Source organism: Bos indicus, chromosome 2 (assembly GCF_029378745.1).
Source record: "Bos indicus isolate NIAB-ARS_2022 breed Sahiwal x Tharparkar chromosome 2, NIAB-ARS_B.indTharparkar_mat_pri_1.0, whole genome shotgun sequence".
NCBI lineage: Eukaryota > Metazoa > Chordata > Mammalia > Artiodactyla > Bovidae > Bos > Bos indicus.
In genome coordinates this window covers 128,498,532-128,525,071 of record NC_091761.1, presented here as the reverse complement: position 1 = coordinate 128,525,071, position 26,540 = coordinate 128,498,532, and the positions used below count along the sequence as shown (strand labels likewise).

Sequence of the window (26,540 nt, the reverse complement as noted above, 5' to 3'; positions counted from 1 at the left end):
CTTCCCTGGCCTCCTCCTAGGCAGTCTAGCCCCTCTGGCTTGGCCTGGAGCCATTCTGAGGAAATCAAGATAATCTGAGAAAACATCTGATCCAAAATCAACCTGAATTGGGGGTTAAAAAAAAAATCACAATAGGAGACAGCTACTAGTTTATTGGGCATGGCCCATGTGCCAGGCACTGTGAAACACTTTACAGACATGATTTAATCTCAGCCTCACCACAACCCCATGCAGTACTATCCCCATTATACAGATGAGGAAACTGAGATTTCTAACAGCGATTCATTTGCTGGTAGTCACATGGCCGGGAAGTGTTAAGGCTGGAGTTGGAACCCAGGCGGGCTGAACCCAAGGCTGAGTTTCCAAAGTTGTGAAGTAAGTACAGTTTGTAGTTGTGTCTCCTTCAGGCGCCCCATGGCCCCATGTTCCTTTCAAATCCTGCTCCCAGGATAGGGTCTGAAACTCCTGCTGACAGAGAGGGTTTCTGTGTTCTCCCTCCCTGGTGGACCTGCACTTCACCTGGGGTCCAGCCTCCAGCAGAGGATGGAAGTTGAAACAGTGCAGTTTCAGGCAGTAGGCCTGGGTGGGGCTGAGCCACAGGCCGCACTCGGCCCTGGAGTCTTGCCATCTCGCAGGTTGTTCTGGTTCTGCCCAGTCTGCTAGGAGGCATCCCTTTTCAGGCTCCTTTTTCCCCTCTTTGGGGAATCACAGAGGAGGCAGAGACCTCAGTCTGCTGAATCAGATTATGAAACTGGCCAGGAAAGGAGTGAAGAGGGGTAAGCTCCAGAACTCTGTATCCAGTGTATTAGGAGCCGGGGCCCTGTATCTCTGGGAGGTGTCCTCGCATCAACTCCCTCTCTCTGACTGTGTCCTGCCCTGCAGAGCTCGGCGTGTTCAAGCTCGTTTGCACATGATAGACCTCTGAAACTCTGGCTGGAGCTCTTCTTATGTCTTTTTTGCTCCAAAGGGATCTCAGCCGAGGCGAGGGTCCAGCCTCCTCCTCTGCTGGTTCCTCGAGGGTACCCACCCAGGGCGTGGCTGCAGAGTGCGCAGCATCCCTGGGTGCAGGAGTGATGGCCAAGGATGTGAGCTGGGGGGGTGGTGGGGACAGGAGGAAGCCCCAGGCCTGCCCTGTTCTCCGCTCAGGACTCCCACTGCACTGTTAGGGCCAGGCCTCGGAACAGAGAGTCCAGCTCCGTGGGCGACTCCAGGTCTGGGACCTGAAGGCCTGGGCTCTCGGCCTCAGTCTTGGACACTGGATCCTCATCATTGGGACACACGAGGGACTCCAGCAGGCCCCAGGGACTTGGACCCTTGTCTGTGGGGGAACATGGGAGGGAAGGAGTCTGCAAAGGGAGGCACCCGGGGTGGCCCTCGATCTGGACAGAGGAGAGGAGGGGCAGCTGGCCCTTTAGGGAGCTTCGTGTTCCTGGCTCCCTTTGGCCTATGGTATCAGAGTCAGAGTCTGAGTCTGTGTGAACCCTTAGACGCTGGTGGGAGGATTTTGCTTCTTGGGGGTCCTCCATGGCCAGGGGGGTCACCTCCTGTAGCGAAAGGCCAGTTGGGCTGCAGCTTCCAGCTGGCACCTCTTTCTGGAGCTGCCCCTTAGTTCCGAGGTGTTTGGGACCAGAGCGTGTCACAGGTGGGGAGTCTCTCCCAGACCCTTCCCCGCACATCCCATAGGAAGGAGGCCAGTTATCCGGGGTGGCCCGTGGGGTGTAGGAGGGAAGCTGGGCCTCTGAGACAGCCTGTGGAGTGTAGGAGGGGGGTTTAGCTTCCAGAGTTCCCTGAGGTGCATAGGATGAGGGCCTGCCCTCGGGAGCAGCCTGGGGGGCATAGGAGAGCACGGGGAGTGCCTGGTGAGGTGGTCCTCCGGAGGGCCGGAGGACAGGGAGGTCTGGCTGCCCAAGGTAGGCAATCTCAGGCAGGCTATGCCGCGGTGGGGGTCCCAGGGGCTCCGTGGGGTCGGAGACCTTGACTTCGGAGTACTGGACAGGCTGGGCCAGACCGCCGGAGCCGCTGAGGTCGAAGACGGGGATCAGGGTGTGCTCCTGGATGAACCGCAGAGGCTGGAAGGGCAGGATGTGCTGGACATTCTAGGCAGGGAGAACAGCATGCCCATTAGAGTGCCTTCTCAGCCCCCCGCCCCCGAGGATGCCATGGGCGCCACGGTCCTCCCTAGGGGTGGGGGCGAGGGCAAGGTAGACCGCCTGAGGGCTTTTCCAAGATCCATAAACCCTTCCTCCTTTCCCAGGGACTCCTCTAAGTGCTGGGGCCTCTGTGAAGGAACAGGGCTCTGGCCCTGTTAGCTGAGCACCACTTCCAGAGTCTGGCTTGGCCAGGGAGAGCGGTGAGTCAGGCTGTGATTTCTCCAGGAGGTGGGTATTCTGGAAGGAGTTGACTCAGATTTGCAATGACCTTGGGTGATGCTCCCCGGGAGGTGCTTCAACTGCTCTTCAGCTCCCGAAGGGCCTCATGGAGGGAGAAAGGAGGGGAAGGGTGGGGGAAAGCGGAGGCGGGGAGAGTTTACAGGAAACGGCTCAGATGGGCTTTGACTCGGAGGGGCTTATGGGTCCAACTCCTCCAGCCCCAGACTGTTCAGGCTCTGCATCGGGCAGAGATGCCGCACTGGGGGCCAGACTCAGGCTGCTGATGTGACACGTGTGGTTTGCTAAGGCTTAATTTAGAAAAATTAGTTGCCAAGACTTGAAACGTGGGAGAGTTCACATTACCATCTGAACTTCTGACTTCATTGGTAAAAAATGCAAAGATGTGGCCACGCTGGGCCTGCGATCCCAGGTGGCAGAGCCTGCCTGGGCTGCCCATTCAGACGGGGCGTGTGCCCCCTTGAAAATGACATGGCTTTTCTGTTCCATGCCTTCTCTTCCTGATCCCCTAGCTCTTGTCAGTCCACCCCAGGGGCTGCCAGCCATGTCTCTAGGTTGGCGGGAGAAGCGAAGGAGAGCCGGGAGTCCCTGGGCCCATGCCCTCCCCGGGGCCCCTGCTCACCAGGGAGCTGGGAGGTGGAGGCGGCTTGGTGATGTATCTGTAGCTCAGGTAGCAAAGCCCTGCGACCAGGAAGCCCAGGGAGAACAGGAAGGCACCGGAGAAGGAGTAGGTCCACGTCCGATCTGGTTCAACGAGAGGCAGAGCAGGAAGACTGAGGCTGTCAGTGTGGGTGCTGGCAACTCGGGCCTCAATCCCCAACCCCACCTCTCAGGATAGGCTTGGGAAGGCCTCTTCTACCCCCAAGACTTATGGGGCCAGGGTGAGGGCACAAATGGAGGGCCACACACCATACGTCTAAATATTAAGAATTTATAAATCGTGTTTTTGCATTGTTAAGTAAAATATGTTATGTGCCCCCTCCTTGACAAATATACTTTTCATAACAACCTGGAAGGCTTGAAGCTTGCTTCTTGGACTCCTCGGGGTGCAGAGTGGAAAGAAGGATGTGCAGGGGGGAGTTCCTGCAAGCCCAGCCTGGCTCCAGTCCACCCTGCCAGGGGCCTCATGCATAAGGATATGGGCTCAAGTTCATCCATGGCCCCTACAATACCCATCCTTTGGCCACCCTTTGGGCTGTGGGCTTGTCCTCTGGAAGAAAGACCCAAGGAGGAGACCTGCCAAGACTGGACACAGGCTCCGGCCATTGATGCAGGGAATTTTGGGGCTCACAGAGTCCACGGGGATCTGCCCTCTTGGACTTAAGGACCCTTCATCTTGTGGGGAGGGCCATGGCCAGGGCAGGGCTGGAGCAGGACCTTACAAGGGCCCCTCTTGTCTGGGTCTAAAGGAAGTCCTGCCTTTCTGTTGGGGGCTTAGGAAAGAGGCTACAGGAGGGGAGATGGACAATGAGAGGGGCCTGACTTGCCCACATCTCAATCAAGGTCTGAGCTGGGTATTGGGAAGACCTCACTCAGGAGGGAGCCTGGGAGGCATCACCCTTTCTAAAGCAGCAGGAGAGGACAGATGAGGGCTTTAGTGCTGAGCCTCCTCCCTACAGTCCTGGGTCTTTGGAATGGGTGCCTGCAGCCAGTTCTTGGCATGACACACTTCCTGTCACCAACCCAAATGGGACTGGGAAGTAGCTTGGTAAAGAAGAGGTAGCTGGGGTTTTTGTTAAAACTGGTGATTTGGGACTTCCCTGATGGTCTAGTGGTTGAGAAGCCATCTCCAATACAGGGAACGCTGGTTTGATCCCTGGTTGGAAAACTCGGCTCCCACAGGCTGCAGGACAACTAAACCACTGTGCCACAAGTAAAGAAAGCCTGTGCGCTGCAACGAAGACCCAGCACGGCCAAAACAAACCACAAAAAGTGGTGATTTGGATTACCCAGCGGTCTTGGCTTTCCGAGTCACCCTCCTTCGGTTCCTGGCCCCTGTGTGGCTTCAGCTTGGGTGATCATCAGTTGCCAGTGACCTTGGCAATGACTCTGAACCCTGGGAATTGTTGGAGACTTTACTTCCAGCCCTCTCCTTACTCCTTCCCAAGCCCCTGTGGCTTGGGTCTCTCTGGGTAGCTTCCCACTTGAGCGATAACCTGTCCCCTGCCATGTGATACTCCCATCATTCTACTGGGGAGAGGACAGGAGATGACATTCTACATGACATGCCTAACGTGACTGGAAAACTGCAGCTCCTTGTGCCAGGACAGGGACTTGGAACACTTCTGATGTCTCACTCATGGGGAAGTAGGAAGACATGACAGAAACAGCACTGGAAAGTGGGGTACTAGAGGTCTGGTTCAGTCACTGATGTGTTGAGGCTATTCTCTTCTGCATGACCGTCTCCAGTCTAAGATTTATTATTAATAATAACAGTAGCCAGTGATGACTGAACTCTTACTATATGCCAGGCACTGTGTAGAGTGCTCTACCAATGCTATCCTACCAAACAGATGGCTATGTATGCCCCCTCCTTACAGATAATGAAGCTGAGTCTCAGAGAGGTTAGGTGACTTGAACAAGGTCACACAGCTACTCAGTGGCGAAGCCAGGGTTGACATGTATAACTCCAAAGCTCATCCTCACAGCTGCTACACAATGATACCTTTGTTTCCTTGTCTATTAAATTTGGGGTGAGCTGACCCTTAGACCCCTTTCCAGCATCAGGATGCTGGGATGATGGTCCAAGACATTCGGAGAGGTAGATAAAGGAGGGGTCCTGGGCTCTGGGGTTAGACAGACTCCTAGATACAAGGTCAAGGGCAGGATGTTTCATCCTGAAATGGAAGTAAGAGGAATAAATGTACAGCAGAGAGGACCGGCTCTAAACAAAACTGTAGAGTGGTGATTAGAGCCCAGTCTTCAAAATTAGATGAACCTGATTAGGTTCACTGACCAGCTGTGTGATCATGGGCAAGTTGCCTAACCTTTCAGAGCCAGAGTTCCTCCTCTGTAAAATGGGAATGAGGTAACCCAAGTTGCCGGATTGTTGTAAGGATTCAATGAGATAATATATGTAAAGCATTTTGCACAGTGTTTGGCACTAGAGTAGGTGCTTAATAAATGGTAGGACTTCTTATTAATATTCTTGATTATAAAGGATAAGGCACCTTCTATATGTCACCAAGGAACAGTCACCAAAAAGTATGATTCTTATAAAAGCAGCTACAGTCTTAGAAGAAAACGATATCATGAGTTAGATCATGTAGGATATGGGCAGATCAGAAGGATACGGTGGAGTGGTCTGCAAGCTGTCAATAAGCAAGGGGACAGGGGCGAGCCAGGAATGGAGGAGATTCAGCCAGTAGGGTCTGAGGAGAGGGTCACAAATCATATATACACTCCCAGCTCAGTGCCTGTGACATGGGTTTCTTTTTTCTAGTTCTTCCGTTGCCAAGTTCTATTCCCGTCTTCGTTTGGCCCTTTCCCCAGGAAGGGCACACCCCCTGCAAGTGGCCGGAGCTGGCTGGTCCACCATGCATATCTTCCCAGGAAAACTAAAGCACTGGGACTCGGGTGGAGAAGTCAGTCTCTTACAGGATCTTGGAGAAACCGTTGAGCTGATTTTCTGAACAAAGCTGAGGACCAGAACCTAACTGATGATGATTCTACCAAGCTGCAGTTATACCCTTGGGTCCAGCCTCTAAGCTGCCTGGCCTCTATCCATCAGAACAGAAGTCACCCACTGACATCATTAACCTGAAGATGATGACTAGGGTGGAAACTGTTTTCCAAATCCACCCAATCCAGTGCTATCGCTTTCATCCTCTAAACTTACAGCATTGCATTTCTACCTCTATGAAAATAAACACAAATAAAAATATCATGATGCTTACAATGAGAGTCGAGTTTCACTGTGCTAGAGGAAAGGAACATGGGATACCACCTCCTTGAGCCAGTGACTCAAAACTATTTCTATAGAAGCGTAGTGATGTGAGTGTCTTCCCTGGAATTAGGCCTTGTTCTGTCTATCACCACCTGTGCAATTTGGGGCAAGTTACTTAACCACTCTGTACCTCAGCTTTCTCAGTGGAACCAAGATGCTTCATAGATAGCTCATGAGAATTGTGTTCTGTAGTGTCTGGTCCCTGGCTGGCAGTGCAGACATGCTGTTATAATCACTGCTATTTTTATTTGACCTGGGAAGGTAACGAGGGATCTTTTTATCTTTTCTGCTCTCCCATCAGCAGATTATTTCCCAGGATGTCTCACTTGAGTTAATATAAAGTTGAATTGGCTTTGTCAGGATACACACGCAGTTTGCCAGAGAGAGGAAATTCGGATGTAAGCTGGAGGGTAAACATTTGCTATAATAACCCACCAGCTAACTCATTTATGGATAAACAAAGATTGCCTTTAATAATACACTGGTCGTCCTTCTGTGTGTGTTTTTTTAAGAGTGCGTTCGAGCCTCATCTGGGTTATCAGGCGGAAAGCACAGAGTCAAGGTGTGAATTCAGCAGTCCCGCCTCCCTCTGGCTTCAGCGGAACTTACCTGGCAGCGTCTTCACTCGGCACATGTAGGGGGCGCTCTCCTTGAACAAGTTTGGAATACAAATCATGATGGTCCCAAGGAACTCCGTGTCAGGGGTCAGGCCGACAAACTCAAATTCTCTCTGCTTCCCTTCAAGGTGCTGAATTTGACAGAGAACGCAGAGCAACATCTCTTATACACCAACCTCCATAAGGAGCCTGCTTACAGCTCTGCCAGGGTCATTGCGCTTAGTAAAATGGCACGACCAGCTGCCCAAACCATACACTGGTAGGTCAGTCTGCAGTGCTCCATTCCCAGTCCCCCGACTTCTGGTTTCTCCCTAAAGCCAGTGAGTTGCAAGCTCAGTGTACTTTCACTTGGAACAGCATCCGGCATTTAATATGCACTCCATAAATACTAGTTGCTGTTATACTACCACCATCAGGGTGGCACCACCACCACCACCACTGGCACCATCACCACCACCATCATGACCACCATGACCACCACCACCACCACCACCACCACCACGATCACCACCACCACCATCACTATAAAGGACAGAAATGGTATGCACCTAACAGAAGCAGAAGATATTAAGAACAGGTGGCAGGAATACACAGAAGAACTATACAAAAAAGATCTTCACCACCCAGATAATCACGATGATGTGATCACTGACCTAGAGCCAGACATCCTGGAGTGTGAAGCCAAGTGGGCCTTAGGAAGCATCACTATGAACAAAGCTAGTGGAGGTGATGGAATTCCAGTGGAGCTATTTCAAATCCTGAAAGATGATGCTGTGAAAGTGCTGCACTCAATATGCCAGCAAATTTGGAAAACTCAGCAGTGGCCACAGGACTGGAAAACGTCAGTTTTCATTCCAATCCCAAAGAAAGGCAATGCCAAAGAATGCTCAAACTACCACACAATTGCACTCATCTCACAAGCTAGTAAAGTAATGCTCAAAATTCTCCAAGCCAAGCTTCAACAATACGTGAACCATGAACTTCCAGATGTTCAAGCTGGTTTTAGAAAAGGCAGAGGAACCAGAGATCAAATTGCCAACATCTGCTGGATCATGGAAAAAGCAAGAGAGTTCCAGAAAAACATCTATTTCTGCTTTATTGACTATGCCAAAGCCTTTGACTGTGTGGATCACAAGAAACTGTGGAAAATTCTGAAAGAGATGGGAATACCAGACCACCTGACCTGCCTCTTGAGAAACCTGTATGCAGGTCAGGAAGCAACAGTTCGAACTGGACATGGAGTTCAGTATACGTCAAGGCTGTATATTGTCACCCTGCTTATTTAACTTATATGCAGAGTACATCATGAGAAATGCTGGGCTGGAAGAAGCACAAGCTGGAATCAAGATTGCCAGGAGAAATATCAATAACCTCAGATATGCAGATGACACCACCCTTATGGCAGAAAGTGAAGAGGAACTAAAAAGCCTCTTGATGAAAGTGAAACTGGAGAGTGAAAAAGTTGGCTTAAAGCTCAACATTCAGAAAATGAAGATCATGGCATCTGGTCCCATCACTTCATGGGAAATCGATGGGGAAACATTGGAAAGAGTGTCAGACTTTATTTTTTGTGGCTCCAAAATCACTGCAGATGGTGATTACAGCCATGAAATTAAAAGATGCTTACTCCTTGGAAGGAAAGTTATGACCAACCTGGGCAGCATATTCAAAAGCAGAGACATTACTTTGCCAACAAAGGTCTGTCTAGTCAAGGCTATGGTTTTTCCAGTGGTCATGTATGGATATGAGAGTTGGACTGTGAAGAAAGCTGAGTACCGAAGAATTGATACTTTTGAACTGTGGTGTTGGAGAAGACTCTTGAGAGTCCCTTGGACTGCAAGGAGATCCAACCAGTTCATCCTAAAGGAGACCAGTCCTGGGTGTTCATTGGAAGGACTGATGCTGAGGCTGAAACTCCAATACTTTGGTCACTTCATGCGAAGAGCTGACTCATTGGAAAAGACACTAATGCTGGGAGGGATTGGGGGCAGGAGGAGAAGGGGATGGCAGAGGATGAGATGGCTGGATGGCATCACCAACTCGATGGATGTGAGTTTGAGTAAACTCTAGGAGATAGTGTTGGACAGGGAGGCCTGGTGTGCTGCGATTCATGGGGTCGCAAAGAGTCGGACCCGACTGAGTGACTGAACTGAACTGAACTGAACCATCACTATCACCATCACCACCACCATCATCACCATCACCTCTCCATTCTTCCTTCTTCTAGTTCTTCTTTTCCTCCTTTTTTTTTTTTTTAAATAAAATAACAAAACCCTTTGACTATCCATCAATCTCTTGCCTCCTCATTGCTTCTGTCTTGACTGGACCTCAATATGTTTGCCCTGGACTCTTGCGGTGGCCTCCTTACCAGTCACTGGTCTCTGGTTTCGGCCCTGTCCACTTCCAAATTTAACCTTGTGTCACAGTGATCACTCTAAACAATGAATATAATTGCAAAGCTCCTCTATTCAAAATCCTCTGATGGTCTAGGTCACATTACAGAGTGAAAACCCCTGGCCCCTGCCCACCTTGTTCACTCACCTCTCCTTACAGCTCACCTAATTGGTACTTTAGCCTCTGGTGATGTTGAATGCCTGCCACTCCTGCAGACACTTTGCTTCGGAAGCAAGCCCTTGCCTTTTGTGTCTGCCCATCCCCCTGCTGGAGCTGCTTTTCAGTTCTTACCCGCTTGTGTGTCTCGAAACTCCCTGACCTTGACTCCTTCCTTGGCCGCCTCATCCCTCCTTCTGGCTCTTCCTACCTCTCTGACCTGATTCCCTCCTTCTGGCTCTTCCTGCCTCTCTGACCTGATTCCCTCCTCCTGGCCCTCTTCCTGCCTCTCTGATCGCTCTTTTACTGCTTTCAGCCCCTCAGTGTTGTTTTTCTGCAAGTTTCACTCTTTATCTATTGTTTTTCTTCTTCCACCAAGTATTTTTTGTTAATACTTTTCTTGATCTGTGGCTCCTGTGATCATCAATGTGTGGATAACCTCCAAACTGATCTCAGTAAGATCTATGGAATTCCTGGGGCACAGTGTCAGCTCTCTCCTGAACATCAGTCTGTGGGCTTCTCTAACTTCACATGTCTAAACATCCTGATCTCCTCTCTCTGGGGTCTGTCCTATCCCCAACCCCAAACTGGCAACTGTATTTGATTCCCTAGTTCAGTTCAGTTCATTTCAGTTGCTCAGTCACGGCCGACTCTTTGAGACTCCATGGACTGCAGTACCCCAGGCTTCCCTGTCCATCACCAACTCCCAGAGCTTACTTAAACTCCTGTCCATTGAGTTGGTGATGCCATCCAACCATCTCATCCTCTGTAGTCCCCTTCTCCTGTCTTCAACCTGTTAATAATGTCTTTCTTGTTCTAATGTCCAAAGCATAGATCTTAAAGCCATTTTTTGACAAACGCTCTCTCATATCCTTTGTATATAATTGCCCTGAAACAATCCATAAACTTTTCTTTAAAGGTCTAGGACCTATGTTCTTGGGAGTTTAAAGGCTAAGAATTTTCTTCTTTGGTTCTTTGCCTTTCAGCTATGCCTTTCCTTTTCCAGGCATGTGGAGGCCAAGATTTAGGGTATTTATGGTTTTTCTTTTGAAGGGGGTGAAGAAGCACATATAAGGATTTAACAGGTTATTACTTTATGGAACGCATATGGTTGAAATGATCACGTGATACAATTCCAGTAGAGTTTTCAAGGTCCAAAGAGTCCTTCCTTCCGCAGTTTTTTTGCTGCCTCCATCCTGGTTCAGGCCCTTACCACATCCAGCATGTACCGCTGTGATAGCCTTCTGACTTCCCACCCTGATCACTCTTTCATTTCTAAGTTTGATCTTTCTTCTTTCTCAGTAATTTACAGCTTCTATTGGACCAGTCTCCCCTAAATAACAACTATAAATTCTGGTCAAAATAAAAATTACTTTTGGGTATTGGAAAGTGTATAAAGCAGGCAGATGCTGGAGAAAGGAGAAAGGGGTGGCACTGAACGAATTTCTCTCTCTCTTTAGTATCTTTGGGCCTGAGGACAGGCCCCCATTTATACCATGTGGGATGGGTAACAGCTAGACAAAACCTTGTAATCTTACCAGTTTCAATAACCAGAAGACAGAGTTTAGGGCAGTCATGAAAGTTAGAAAGTGAGGGGAGAAACCACAGATAGGAGAAGTTCCTAGAGAGGGAGGCCTGAATTCTATGTATAAATTTTGTTCAAATTTTTGGCTGATACCTAAAGTATACACTAATGGAGTAGACTCCAAGCAGTCCAGGTAAAGTTTGAACTGAACATTACATAGCTGAGATTTTGGAGCTTGAAGTTCAGCCAGATTAAGTGCGTAAGGGACGGAGGAGCCTGGTATGGTAGGCTGCAGTCCATTGGGTCGTGAGGAGTCGGACACAACTGAGCGACTTCACTTTGACTTTTCACTTTCATGCACTGGAGAAGGAAATGGAAACCCACTCCAGTGTTCTTGCCTGGAGAATCCCAGGGATGGGGGAGGCTGGTGGGCTGCCGTCTATGGGGTCGCACAGAGTCAGACATGACTGAAGCGACTTAGCAGCAGCAGCAGTAACAGCAGCAGCAAGACAAACAAAAATCAGTACTCTTTGGAGGAACATAAGAGAACCCAGTCCTTTCAACATATCATTCACAATGTCTGGGATGCTTTCCAAAATTTTTAGGCATATAGAAAAGAAGAAAATGTAATCCATACTCAGGAGAAAAGACAGTTAATTATGACTTACCCCCAAGATAACCAAAATGTTTGAATTAGCAGACAATGATTTTAAAGTCAGTTCAGTCGCTCAGCTGTGTCCGCTCTTTGCGACCCCATGGACTGCAACACACCAGGCTTCCCTGTCCATCACCAACTCCAGGAGCTGGCTCAAACTCATGTCCATCAAGTTGGTGATGTCATCCAACCATCTCATACCCCGTCGTCCCCTTCTCCTCCTGCCTTCAATCTTTCCCAGCATCAGGGTGTTTTCCAATGAGTCAGTTCTTCACATCAGGTGGCCAAAGTATTGGAGATTCAGTTTCAGCATCAGTCCTGCCAATGAATATTCAGGATTGATTTCCTTTAGGATGGACTGGTTGGATCTCCTTGCAGTCCAAGGGATTCTCAAGAGTCTTCTCCAACACCACAGTTTAAAAGCAGAGTTCTTCAGCGCTTAGCTTTCTTTATGATCCAACTCTCACATCCATACACAACTATTGGAAAAACCACAGCTTTGACTAGATGGGCCTTTGTTGGCAAAGTAATGTCTCTGGTTTTAATATGCTGTCTAGGTTGGTCATAGCTTTTCTTCCAAGGAGCAAGCATCTTTTAATTTCATGGCTGCAGTCACCATCTGCAGTGATTTTGGAGCCCAAGAAAATAAAGTCTGTCACCGTTTCCACTGTTTTCCCATCTATTTGAAGAGATGGGACCGGATGCCATGATCTTATTTTTTTGAATGTTGAGTTTTAAGCCAGCTTTTTCACTCTCCTCTTTCACTTTCATCAAGAGGCTCTTTAGCTCTTCTCTGCTTTCTGCCATAAAGATGCTGTCATCTGCATATCTGAGGTTATTGATATTTCTCCCAACAATCTTGATTCCAGCTTGTGTTTCATCCAGCCCAGTATTTCTCACGATGTACTCTGCATATAAGTTAAATAAGCAGGGTGACAATACACAGCCTTGACGTACTCCTTTCCCAATTTGGAACCAGTCTGTTGTTCCATGTCTGGTTCTAACTGTTGCTCTTTGACCTGCATACAGATTTCTCAGGAGGCAGGTAAGGTGGTCAGGTATTCCCATCCCTTTAAAATTTTTCCACAGTTTGTTGTGATCCACACAGTCAAAGGCTTTGGTGTAGTCAATAAAGCAGAAGTAGAATGCTTTTCTGGAATTCTCTTGCTTTTTTTATGATCCAAAAGATATTGGCAATTTGATTGCTGGTTCTTCTGCTTTTTGTAAGTCCAGTCTGAACATCTGGAAGTTCTTGGTTCATGTACTGTTCAAGCCTAGCTTAGAGAATTTTGAACGTTATTTTGCTAGCATGTGAAATGAATGCAAGTGTGTGGTAGTTTGAGCATTCTTTGGCATTGCCTTTCTTTGGGATTGGAATGAAAACTGACCTTTTCCAGTTCTGTGGCCACTGCTGAGTTTTCCAAATTTGCTGGCATATTGAGTGCAGCACATTAATAGCATCCTCTTTCAGGATTTGAAGTAGTTCAGCTAGAATTCCATCACCTCCACTAGCTTTGTTCATAGAGATGCTTCCTAAAGCCCACTTGACTTCCTGTTCCAGGATGTCTGGCTCTAGGTGAGTGATCACACCATTGTGGTTATCTGGGTCATTAAGGTCTTTTTTGTACAGTTCTTCTGTGTATTCTTGCCACCTCTTCTTAATATCTTCTGCTTCTGATTAGGTCCATACCTTTTCTGTGCTTTATTGTGCCCATCTTTGGATGAAATGTTCCCTTGGTATCTGTATGTTTTTGGAAGAGATCTCTAGTTTTTCCCATTCTATTGCTTTTCTCTATTTCTTTGCACTGATTACTTGGGAAGGTTTTCTTATCTCTCTTTGATATTCTTTGGAACTCTGCATTTAGATAGATATATCTTTCCTTTTCTCCTTTGCCTTTCACTTCTCTTCTTTTCTCAGCTATTTATAAGGCCTCCTCAGACAACCAACTAATAGAAGTGTGCCTAAGAAAGTTAAGGAAAATGTGCTCATAATGAATGAATGATTTTTCAGTAACATATAGAAACTATAAAAACTAGAGACTTCAGAACTGAAAAAAAAAATCTAAAATAAAAATGCCCACTGAATAGTCTGAACAACAGATTGGAGATGACAGAAGAATCAAAGAACTTGAAAACAGATCAATAGAACATACAAAATTAGATAGTGGTGATGGTTGGAAAATTTCTTGAATATATGAAAAAACTACATATCAAACCCACATCTTCTGCATTAGCAGGTAGATTCTTTACCGCTGAGCCACAAGCGAAGCCCCAAATATAAGGCTAGAGTCACTATATTAATAGTAGATAAGGTAGAGTTCAATAAAAGAGTATTACTAGAGATAAAAGGGAACAATTCATAATGATGGAAGGGTCAATTCACCAGGAGGCTATAACAACTATATTTGTAACTGTCTGATAATAAAGTTTCGAATATGCACAGAATTAAAGGGGAAAAGAGACAAATCCATAATCACAGCTGGAGATTGTAATACTCTCAGCAATTAAGAGAACAATAGAGCTCCCCCAAATCAGGAAGGACATAGAAGATTTGATTAACACTCTTAGCCACCTGTATCTAATTGGTATTTGTAGAGCACTCCACGAAACACATATTCTTTTTGAGGGCATGTGAAACATTCACCAAGATAGCCCATATGCTGGGTCATAAAACAAGTCTCCATAATGGAGTGAACTCATACAGAATATGTTCTCTGGTCACAAACTGAATTAAACTGTAAATCAGTAACAATAAAATATTCATTCAAACCCCAAATATTTGCCAAAAATGAGTTGTGATAAAGCCTCTTCCTGCTCAGTAATCGCTACTCACTCCCCTTGATGACTGAAGCAAATAAAGACTCCTGATTCCTCCGTCTGCCTTCCAGACATCTATAGCATGGCCCCAGCCTGTCTTTTTGGGGTTAGCATTGTTCCTCTCCATCAGTGGTTCTTAAACTTTAGGGTGAGTAGTGATCATTGGGTTCCTATTAAAATTCAGATCCCAGAGGTGAAACTCTAGAATTTGATGAAGCAGATTATAAGGGGGCCCAAGAATATGCATTTTAAACCAAGGCAGTAGGAGATTGTGATGCCATTGGCTTGGGGCCAGGTTTATTTATTGAGAAACTGTTCTACATGTCCCTATGATTCAGCTCAAATGGGTAGTTTGGCGCTTTCGAACACTACCCTAAGTTTCCCTGCTTTTCTCTCTGATCGTAGTGGGACAAGGTGGTGCAAGGGGGAGGGGAGGAATGTGGGCTTAGAACAAAGCTGGCTTGGAGTCTTGACTACGCTATTATTTGCTGACCAGTCTTGAGCAAGTGAGTTAACCTCTCTGAACCTCTGTTTTCTCAATCAGGAAATGGAGCTAGAATCACCTACTTCATAGTGTTGCGATGAGCAATAAATGACACAGTCAGCATATATTACCTGGTACACCTCAGAAACTGGTATTGGCACAAGAAGTCCCCTGTTCTAGAGGTTCTTTCCCGTCTCTCTGTGCCAACAGCTCCTCTCTCAGTCCAGCTGCCCTGTCTCTCACACACTCTTGTTTCCCTCTACCTCTAGCTGTATAAATTCTTGCTTTCATTCTTGCCACACACATTGGATTATAAACTCCTTGAGTGCGGGAATAGCTGTTCAATGGAATTATGGATTAGCGGCTCACACTGCAGGGGGTAGGGGGACTACTTCATATTTTTTTTTCTGAATACAAAAAGAAATGTGTAACATTTGACAGTTTATGCCCTTGCCTTCCACATTTCATTATTACTGATCTTAAGACACTGCTTGTATACAGTTCCTTCAAAAAGTGGAGAGTCAGCAAAAAGAATTGCAGCAGTAGAAATTGATTCTTTGAGTACAAAATGAAGCAGGGCAAAGAATAACAGAGTTTTACCAAGAGAATGCACTGGTCATAACAAATATCCTCTTCTAATAACACAAGAGACAACTCTACATATGGATACACCAGATGGTCAATACTGAAATCAGATTGATTTTTTTTTTTTTTTACAGCCAAAGATGGAGAAGCTCTCTACAGTCAGCAAAAACAAGACTGGGAGCCCACAGTGGCTCAGATCATGAACTCCCTATTGCAAAATTCAGACTTAAATTGAAGAAAGTAGGAAAAACCACTAGACCATTCAGGTATGATCTAAATCAAATCCCTTATGATTATACAGTGAAAGTGACAAATAGGTTCAAGGGATTAGAGCTGACAGAGTGCCTGATGAACTATGGATGGAGGTTTGTGACATTGTGCAGGAAGTGGTGATCAAAACCATCCCCAAGAAAAACAAAGGTAAGAAGGCAAAAAGTTTCTCTGAGGAGGACTTACAAATAGCTGAGAAAAGAAGAGCAGTGAAAGGCAAAGGAGAAGGGGAAAAATTTACTCAACAGAATGCAGAGTTCCAAAGAATAGCAAGGAGAGACTAGAAAGCCTTCTTCAGTGAGCAATGCAAAGAAACAGAGGAAGACAACAGAATGGGAAAGACTAGAGACATCTTCAAGGAGTTTGAGTAAGCTCAGGGAGTTGGTAATGGACAGGGAAGCCTGGAGTGTTGCAGTCCATGGGGTCGTACAGAGTCGGACACGACTGAGTGACTAGACTGAACTGAACTTCAAGAAAACTAGAGATCCCAAGGGAACATTTCATGCAAAGATGGGCACAACAGAGGACAGAAACAGCAAGGACCTAGCAGAAGCAGAAGATATTAAGAAGAGGTGGCAAGAATACACAGAAGAACTGTACAAAAAATGTCTTAATGACCTGGATAACTATGATAGTGTGGTCACTCACCTATCACCTAGAGCCAGACATCGAAGCATCACTACAAATAAAGCTAGTGGAGGTGATGGAATTCCAGCTGAACTACTTCAAATCCTGAAAGAGGATGCTATTAATGTGCTGCACTCAATATGCCAGCAAATTTGGAAAACTCAGCAGTGGTCACAGGACAGGGAAAGGTCAGTTTTCATTCCAATCCCAAAGAAAGGAGATGCCAAAGAATGCTCAAACTACCACACAATTGCACTCATTTCACATGCTAGCAAAATAACGCTCAAAATTCTCTAAGCTAGGCTTGAACAGTACATGAACCAAGAACTTCCAGATGTTCAGACTGGATTTACAAAAAGCAGAGGAACCAGCAATCAAATTGCCAATATCTTTTGGATCATAGAAAAAGCAAGAGAATTCCAGAAAAGCATTCTACTTCTGCTTTATTGACTACACCAAAGCCTTTGACTGTGTGGATCACAACAAACTGTGGAAAACTTTTAAAGAGATGGGAATATCTTACCTGCCTCCTGAGAAATCTGTATGCAGGTCAAAGAGCAACAGTTAGAACCAGACATGGAACAACAGACTGGTTCCAAATTGGAAAAGGAGTACATCAAGGCTGTATATTGTAACCCTGCTTATTTAACTTATATGCAGAGTACATCATGAGAATCGCTGGACTGGAAGAAACACAAACTGGAATCAAGATTGCTGGGAGAAATATCAATAACCTCAGATATGCAGATGACACCACCCTTATGGCAGAAAGTGAAGAGGAACTCAAAAGCCTCTTGATGAAAGTGAAACTGGAGAGTGAAAAAGTTGGCTTAAAGCTCAACATTCAGAAAACGAAGATCATGGCATCTGGTCCCATCACTTCATGGGAAATAGATGGGGAAACAGTGGAAACAGTGTCAGACTTTATTTTTTGGGGCTCCAAAATCACTGCAGATGGTGACTTCAGCCATGAAATTAAAAGACACTTACTCCTTGGAAGGAAAGTTATGACCAACCTAGGCAGTATATTGAAAAGCAGAGACAGTACTTTGCCAACAAAGGTCCATCTAGTCAAGGCTATGGTTTTTCCTGTGGTCATGTATGGATGTGAGAGTCGGACTGTGAAGGAGGCTGAGCGCCGAAGAATTGATGCTTTTGAACTGTGGTGTTGGAGAAGACTCTTGAGAGTCCCTTGGACTGCAAGGAGATCCAATCAGTCCATTCTGAAGGAGATCAGCCCTGGGATTTCTTTGGAAGGAATGATGCTAAAGCTGAAACTCCAATACTTTGGCCACCTCATGCAAAGAGTTAACTTATTGGAAAAGACTCTGATGCTGGGAGGGATTGGGGGCAGGAGGAAAAGGGGACAACAGAGGATGAGATGGCTGGATGGCATCATTGACTCGATGGACGTGAGTCTGAGTGAACTCCGGGAATTGGTGATGGACAGGGAGGCCTGGCGTGCTGCACTTCATGGGGTTGCAAAGAGTAGGACACGACTGAGTGACTGAACTGAACTGAACTGATGGTGATTCCAGTAGTCGTGTATGGATGTGAGAACTGACCCATAAAGAAGGCTGAGTGCCAAAGAATTGATGATTTTGAACTGTGGTGCTGGAGCAGACTCTTGTGAGTTCCTTGGACAGCAAGAAGATAGAGATCAAGCCAGTCAAGCCTAAAGGAAATCAACCCTGAATTTTTGTTGGAAGGACTGATGCTGAAGCTGAAGCTCCAATACTTTGGCCACCTGATGCAAGAGTGGACTCATTGGAAAAGACCCTGATGCTGGGAAAGATTGAAGGCAGGAGGAGAAGGGGATGACAGAGGGTAAGACGGTTGGATGGCATCACTGACTCAGTGGACATGGGTTTGAGCAAACTTCAGGAGATCGTAAGGACAGGGAATCCTGTGGGGCAGTCCATGGGGTTGCAAAGAGTTGGACATGACTTAGGGACTGAACAACAAAAGAAATTGATTCCAGTATTTTCCAAAGTGGACATGTGCGAATGTTAATAGAAGATGTTCTTCAGAATGTTAGAAGGCATTAGACAAAACAAATCAAAACATGTAATGAAAATAAGGGGGCTTTCTCTGATCAAATATATGTGGGAACAGTTGTATTAAACAAACTGAAACTGGAGTCTTGAGTTTGCAGGACTTGTCAGAGTCTTTAGCACGCTATTGTGTTTGTGAATCTACAAGAGTAGGCTGTAGATGTATTCTGGGAAATGCTGATTTATATAATACATCTCACTTCTACTTAAAGCAATGCAGAGAGGAAAATGGGTTTTGGAGGCAGGGAAGGACCATGGTGGTATGTATATTTACCCTTCATTTACCATTTGATAGGTGTGGTTGATGCGCAGCTTTAAGTGGTAGAGTAGGTCCTGGAAGATGTTCTCCAAGGTCAGCTGGTGGCCATTCTGTGCGCGGATTGGTGTGTAGGTGGGATGGACGATCATCTGGATGGATCTTACCTTGGGGATACAGGTCACATCAGGTGGTTTGATGCTAGCTAGAAAAGGGAGAGAGCAAAAAGAAATGAAACAGTTGGAATCAGCCAGAAGTGTCTGAGAGGCTGCCGTGGACCTTAGGAAATGATTCCTTCCTACTGCCTCCCACTCCAACCCCAGCCACGCTTCTGAAAGCATCACCTAAGTTAACAGGTGAGAAGAGAAGCGACTGGTGCTTGGGCGTAAGGCTGGCGAAGAGGTAACCAAGGGTGGTGGGAAGAGCCCAGGGAGAGGGGCCCGTCCCCCCAGGCTGATCACATCCCCCAGCGTCCACACACCCCCAGTCTACTGGCAGTGAGAGATTTGGGGAGTGAGGTTTCAACTGTGCGTCCTGAAGAGTGTTTGTGGTTTCCAGTATCATTGCTGCTGCTGCTGCTGCTGAGTCGCTTCAGTCGTGTCCGACTCTGTGCGACCCCACAGACAGCAGCCCACCAGGCTCCCCCGTCCCTGGGATCCTCCAGGCAAGAACACTGGAGTGGGTTGCCATTTCCTTCTCCAATGCTTGAAAGTGAAAAGTGAAAGTGAAGGCGCTCAGTCGTGTCTGACTCTTAGCGACCCCATGGACTGCAGCCCACCAGGCTCCTCCGTCCATGGGATTTTCCAGGCAAGAGTACTGGAGTGGGGTGCCATCGTCTTCTCCGATATCATTGTGTAGCCTCAAAGGCAAGGCCTAAGACTTCAGTCTCTCTCAAGATGAATTTTCCAAATTAACCAAATGACCTTTCCTGGTTTATAGAACCTTTTGTAAATTTGGTGAATGCTATGGTTCTTTGCTCCCCCAAAATGTACATATACAAAAATCTTGCAAACAATTTCAGGGATTCATGTCTCCCCCTGAACCTAACTTATAAAAAGTCCTCAAGGGTCCATTGACCTCCAAGATTAAAATGATCTGCACTAAAAGAATGTTTGCTTCAGTTATTTATTTAAAAACAACAAAATCCTGATTCCTTCCAAAAGGGAATCAAGGAAGTCAGTTAAAGTACCTCCATAGAATGGATCATTTTTGTAGTTGTGAGATATCATGATGTGGAAAAGCATTTAATGACATGGGTAAATGTTCATGATACCATGATATGAAAAACAAACCACCAGATCACAAAAGTGGAGATACAGCTGCTAGTAACTGCGGTTATGTTTAAGTGTTCAGATTATTTGGGCTTAGTTTTATTTTTCTTTGCATATTTCTATATTTTCCAAATTTCCTACAGTAACTATGCATTAATTGAACAAGCTGAGAGACAATATAAAATAACTTGCTGAATTTTATTTTTTATTTTCCTAAAACACCATGTGACTTTTAAGTCAGTCAGTGAACATCACCTGCTTAACTTGTGTGAGGAGTTTGGCGACTCATCCATTTATCCACCCATCCATCTAATTTCATCAGTTATGTATGGAGCATCTCCTATGTGCCAGGCGCTATGTTAGGGACTAGGAATCCAATGGGTTCTATGCCCATGCATGCCTTCTTGAAGCTCACATTTCAATTCAGATGATATCCATGCACGCAAACAATAAAGACAGGTTATGATCTGAGCTCTGAAGTCAGTGAATAGTTTATGGTGACGGAAAATAGCAGGTGATGACCTGTATAGTACAAGGGAGTTGTTGGGGCTGTGGGGCGGGGATGTTCACTTAGGAGGTGATGTTGAAACTGAAACCATGACTGAGGATTGAAAAAGAGTCAAAGAAGGAGTAGGTGGATGGAGTTAGGAGGCCTTGGTTGTGCTCAAGTGGCAAGGTGAAGGTCTGCATACAAGAGGTCTAGAGATGGAGAAAAATGGAGGACCACACGGGAGATGCTGTCCAGTCTGGGGCGTCTTCCCTAAAAGCCACATCCTTAACTGGCCCCGAGAGGCAAAGCCCTTCTGGACGCTCCACCCACTCCAGAGGGGAAAAGGCCATCCTCCCACCCGCATCCCGTGCAACGAGAGGGCCCCACTCACTGTGCTGCAGTGAGCTGAAGCGGTTGGTCATCTTGGTGGCAGACCGGCCTGCCCCGTCAGTGGCGGTGACCCGGGCGTAGTAGAGCTCAGTGAGGTTGCTCGTCTCCATGGTAAGGTTGCAGGATTTCTGGGTGATCCGCTGGCAGCCCTCCTTTTCCAACCACTCTTCCTCTCCATACCTGTGGGCAAGGGAGGGGCTGGAGCACACCTTTCATGAACAGGTTTGGCAGCCAGCCTGTGGTTTATTAATATTGATAATGATATCGAATATTTACTTAGCACATGTGTCCCAGGCCTTTTATGCAGATGATCTGTTAGTCTTCAGATCAACCTCACAACAGTGTTGTGAGGCTCACACATTATTAATATCTTCCTTCCTTTTCAAGTCAGGAAGCTGGGGCTTAAGGAAGTAAAATTTGCCCAGGTGTTTGCATCATGCATGCAGGGAGCCCGGATGTGAACTCAGACGGTTTGAGTTCATGTTCTGGGCACTGTTAGGCCCATTTACAGGCCAGGGACCTGGGCCTCGGAGAGGGCAAGTGACTTGCCACAGGATGAAGTGGCAGGACCAGGAATGGAACCCAGGTTTACAGATTTCTCAGCCCATGCAACTCCCCTCTCCTGCCTGGGAAGGGAGATGAGCGGGAATGGGGCTGGGTGGGGGCTGGAGGGGGTGAACATGACTTTTTGTTGACTTGCGTGCATGCGTGCTAAGTTGCTTCAGTTGTGTCTGACTCTGTGCAACTCTATAGGCTGCAGCCTACCAGGCTCCCCTGTCCATGGGATTCTCCCGTGAGAGTACTGGAGTGGGTTGCCATGCCCTCCTCCAGGGGATCTTCCTGACTCAGGGATTGAACCCACGTCTTCTATGTTTCCTGCACTGGCAGGCAGGTTCTTTACCACTAGCGCTACCTGGCTGTTGACCTAGTCTTCCCCAAATAACAAAGCAATGGTTGGGCATTTGTTTTTTGCCAGGAACACATGCTAATGACTCATTTAACCCGTCCAACAACCCTAGGAGGAAAATCTTATTGCTATCTTTACTTCTTGGATGGGAAATGGAGGCTTGGTGAATTTCTCTACCTGCCCAGGGTTATAGGATGAGGGGCTGGCGTTTGCCTCCAGAGCCCATACTTGTAACCATCATTCTAACCTCTCCCTGCAAAAGAAACATCAAGGAGCAAAGCCATGTCTTGGGGGAGAGTTGCTGAGTGACACCAGTCTGGGTCCGAGGGGGACATGGGGACATATGGAAGAGGGGAGGGTTTTCTTTGGTTTCAGAGCAGAGTCAAAGGGGTAATGTTGCTGGGGAGCCTACGTCTTATACTGGACGCTGTAGACGGTGTCGGGGGCACTCTCCGGCCTGCCGTCCCACGTCAGGATGTTTTCGAAGTTGCTGGACTGGAACTTCACGTGCTGAAGGAGATCTGAGGTGTCCTCAGTGATGTGAGCTGCCAGAAGTGGGAGCAGGGTGAGCAGATGGGTGCATAGACCCTGCCCTAGCCCCCTTTCGAGCTGCCCACCGAGGGGGTGAGCCAGCAACCACTTAGCAGGAGACGGTGCTAACTGACCCTCCCGCTCCCCTTCACTTCTTTTTTTCCTTTTTATTGAGCTATGATTCACATTCCATACAATTCACCGCTTAAAATCATATAGTTCTGTGGTATTCTGAATATATTCACAAGGTGGTGTAGACCACGGCCGCAGGTCTAGTTCTAGGACGTGTTTGTCGCCCCCAAACAAATCTTGTGTCCGTGAGCTGTCATTCCCATCCCTCCCCTCCTCCCAGCCCCAGGCAACCAACCAATAATCTACTTCCTGTCTCAATGACTTTGCCTATTTGGACATTTTCTATAAATGAAGTTATCCAATTGGCCTTTTGTGTCAGGCTTCTTTCACTTGGCATCATGTTTTCAAGGCTCATCCGTATTACATAGATTGGCACTTATTTCCTTCTTGCAGCTGAATTCTATTCCATCGTGTGGATAGGTCACATTCTGTTTATCCTCAATCAGCTGCTGGGCACTGGGGTTGTTTCCACTTTTTGGCTATTTTGAGTAATGCTGCTGCAAATGGTTGTGCACAAGTTTTTTAAGTGGACATAAGCTTTTAGTTCCCTTGGGTAGGAGTGGGATTTCTGGGTCCTACAGTGATTCTACGTTGAACTTTTGAAGAGCAGCCAAACTGTTTTCCGGAGAAGTGGCTGCAGCATCTCACATTCCCATCAGCGATGTTTGAGTGGGTGCGGTTATTTCACATCCTTGTCGACACTTGCTATTGTGTTCATTCATTTCTCAGCACCATCTGAAATCAGTGTTCTCACCAAGGGAATATTTTAGAGGTACTCAACTAATGTCTAAAAAGTAACTTTCCTAGAACCAGTAATTTCAAGCAAGGGTGGAGAAGATGTTTGTGAATCCCTGCCTCTCTGTTGGTGGGTCCAGTCCCTGCCCACCCACCACACACCTGCTGAGGAGGGCACAGGCTCCTTCCCCAGCTCCACGGGTTTCATAGGGGCAGGATGCTGACTGAGGCCACATACAGGTTCATGGGGTTGCAAAGTCAGACACGATTGAGTGACTGAACTGAACAGGCAGCGTGTCCTTGGGGAAGCTGTTTAAGCCATTAGAACTTCAATTTATTCAGCTCTAAAATGGAAATAATTGGACCACAGCAGCAACTACCATGTCTGAAATGCAAGTCAAGTGCCAGGCACTGGGCTAAGTCTCCTCATCCAGTCCTCCTGACCACCTGATGAGGCAGGTTATGCCCATTTTATGGATGAGGAAAACTGAGGCCCAGAGAGGCAGGGTGCAATACTTGTCACAGCAGTTAGCCTGCTTTTGGGGTCAGATACAATGGGCCAAGGAAGGCGGAGCAAAGGCCAGAGCCCCAAGAAGAGGACCCAGGAGGAGGCACTGACCCTGAAGCAAATCTTCACTGTAAATGAGAGCCCTTGACTTACAAATAGATCTCCTCTCAGCCCTCCCAGCTTGGTCTGAGGAAAGGAGGAAAGCACAGGAAAATGGCGACCAGAGCGGCAGCTGGCTCTGCGCATGCTCAGAGGGCCTGGTTGGCCGGGGAGGGAAATGAACAGGTGCAGACCCAGCTGAGTCAAGGCCGTGAGGCCCATGTGTACATGTCTTTGATGTGATGTGTGCCCTCTCCCCGCCCCCAACCCAGTCAATGATGATGGCCGCCAGAAGGTCCAGAGAGTGAGGGAGTAGAGAGTTATTTACTCCTCTACTCCCAGTCTACATACAGGATTTCTGCAAGAGGGGTCCATGGGCTTGGGAGGCATTTGTGGGGAAAGGAAAGTATCTCAGGACAGCCCGACTCTGCTGTGTATCCGTCTGCTAAATCTAAGGCCATATCCCTCTTTGAATCTGGGTGGGTCAGGCAGGCCCAGCAACTGCAGAATTCTTTGTGTTCTCGGAGCCCCCAGACTCAGGTCTTAGGGGCTGGGGGTTTCTTCCTGCCTCTAGCCAATGTGATGGATATGGTGCTGAGTCCCACGGTGTGGCTGGGATCTTGTTTGGATCTGAGTCTTGGCAGAACTGGGGTCTGTTCTGGAGCGAGGGATTCCCAGATGGCGCTAATGGTATAGAAGCCGCCTGCCGATGCAGGAGACAGAAGAGATGCAAGTTCGATCTCTGGGTAGGGAAGATCCCCTGGAGGAGGGTATGGCAACCCACTCCTCTAATTCTTGCCTGGAGAATCCCATGGACAGAGGAGCCTGGCAGGCTACGGTCTATAGGGTCACACAGAGTGGGACATGACTTAGCGACTGAGCATGCACTCACTGAAGGGAGGGGTCCTGGATTCAGAACCGGGTCTTAAGTTGAGGCAGGGAGCCCACTTGACGTCAGAACTCAAGGGTGACTTCAGGCAAGGCGGTGAGGTCAAGAGCAGGCAAGAGAGAGGGATTTGAGAGAAGGGCAGGGTGTGCCCGGGGGTGGGCTCAGCTATGGTCTGCAGGGGGAGGGTTGCTGGTTGGAGTCGGTATCTTGGGTGGGCCATGTGGGTTTGGAGGAGGCAGGTGGCTGAGGCTGGGACATGCTAGGGAGGTGAAGGGCCCAGGTTGGACGGAGACGGGGACCCATTTCCAAGAGGGAAGTGAGGTTGGCTTCCTGAAGTCAGGTGGGTGGACCTTGGCAGATCCCCCCTCTTTTAGGGGCTGTTGAGGGATAACAAGATCTCCCCCTTTTCTCCTGCCTATTCATTCCTTTTCCCTCTCAAATTCATCATCGGCTCCTCAGCCCACGTCATCTCTGTGCTTCCTGGGTAAAAGTCTATGTTGTGAAATCGTGGGGAGACGTGTATTGTCTAGAGATTGACAGCCTGGGAGATCTGATCAAAGCAAGTTTTTGCATTTCCTAGGAAAAACAATTCTACGTCAATCAGTTGGGAAGTTAAGGACAAACAAGCAAAAGCAATTCAACTTGCTCTGGAATCAGCCAAAGAATTCCAAAGAAGGCGTCTCTCCAGAGTGAACTTATAGACTCCTAGCAACTTCCTAAAGGCTGGTACCCCTGGGTCTCGAATTGTGAAGGGCTGATGGCCCCCAGCCAGAATGGATGAGGGTCTGGAGGGACAGATCTTGGGTCTCTTGAGGGGGAAGCATCAAGTCTCCTGAACTTATCATGAGTTCAGTGTGCTGGGAATGCCCAGCTTGATGCCCAGGGGAGGGTGAACTGGAGGGCTGGGACAGCAGCTGGAAGCCCCGTGGATCCGTGCAACACACAGCGGGCACAGTGTTGGAGGGGCTGGAAGTTCCAGCCCTTTATGGCCTTCACCCTGCACTTGAGCTTGAAGGGACCTTGCGGCGGCCACCCCTCCCCACTCTTCAGCTGGGACTATGCTTTCACTTTCTCAGAAAGTTCCCTGAATTTTATTAAACATCTCAGGGAGCAGAGAGACAATCTAGGATCTGAAGCATTGGTCCTGAAGTTCTCCATAACCATACATCAAAGAATCTACTTTATTGGCTGTGAAGACTATGCCCTTGAGTCCTGTTTTCTTAAGAGCGCTGGTGTTTGAAGACCTCTTAGAGCAACAGACCTGAGCACTCTGTGAGAAAGGGCTCTTTCAGGTCTGGCACAAGGGGCTGGCAGAGGCTCCCTTGGGGAGCATAGAAGGAGGCAATGGCCGGACTCAAGCTTTGTCCATCCTGATGCTTCCTCACCTCCCCATGTCAGGCCAGCGCCAGCCAGAGCAGAGGAACAGAAGCACAACTTCTACCAGAAAGATGTGAGTTGTCCAAGGATGTCTGTCTCCCTCAAGCTAGTTCTCCATCCGCTGGGGTGGGAGCATCCACAGATTCAGATGGGTGAGAGTCTTGAGGGTCAGTTGAGTCTCTGGAAGAACCCAAGAGCTGAGGGACCCCCTCTTCCCCCCCACCCCCCAGCAACCTGAGCTGGTATCTACTTCTCCCCGGAAACTCACAGTGCAGCCCAGCAGAGAAGAAACTGAAACTGGTCATGCTGGGGCTGGATGGGGTTCCAGGGGGGATAGCCCTGATCATCAACTCCTGGGGAGGGGCACGTCTGACCGCAGGGTGATGGGCACTCACCGAGCAGGGATCCCGCTGCCAGGATGGTCAGTAGCGTCCTCAT

General features: G+C 47.6%; 1 protein-coding gene across 1 annotated transcript; it reads right to left on the bottom strand.

Annotated features, from left to right (window-relative positions):
* Nucleotides 1-145: 145 nt before the first annotated feature.
* Nucleotides 146-26,540, bottom strand: IL22RA1 (interleukin 22 receptor subunit alpha 1). The gene is made up of 7 exons (XM_019985899.2): nt 26,498-26,540; nt 22,244-22,376; nt 20,926-21,104; nt 18,803-18,978; nt 6,943-7,081; nt 3,010-3,131; nt 146-2,096 (listed from the first exon to the last, which is right to left on the bottom strand). Exons 1-7 carry the CDS (start codon nt 26,538-26,540, stop codon nt 1,143-1,145), a joined length of 1,746 nt encoding a protein of 581 aa, XP_019841458.2. The 3' UTR covers nt 146-1,142.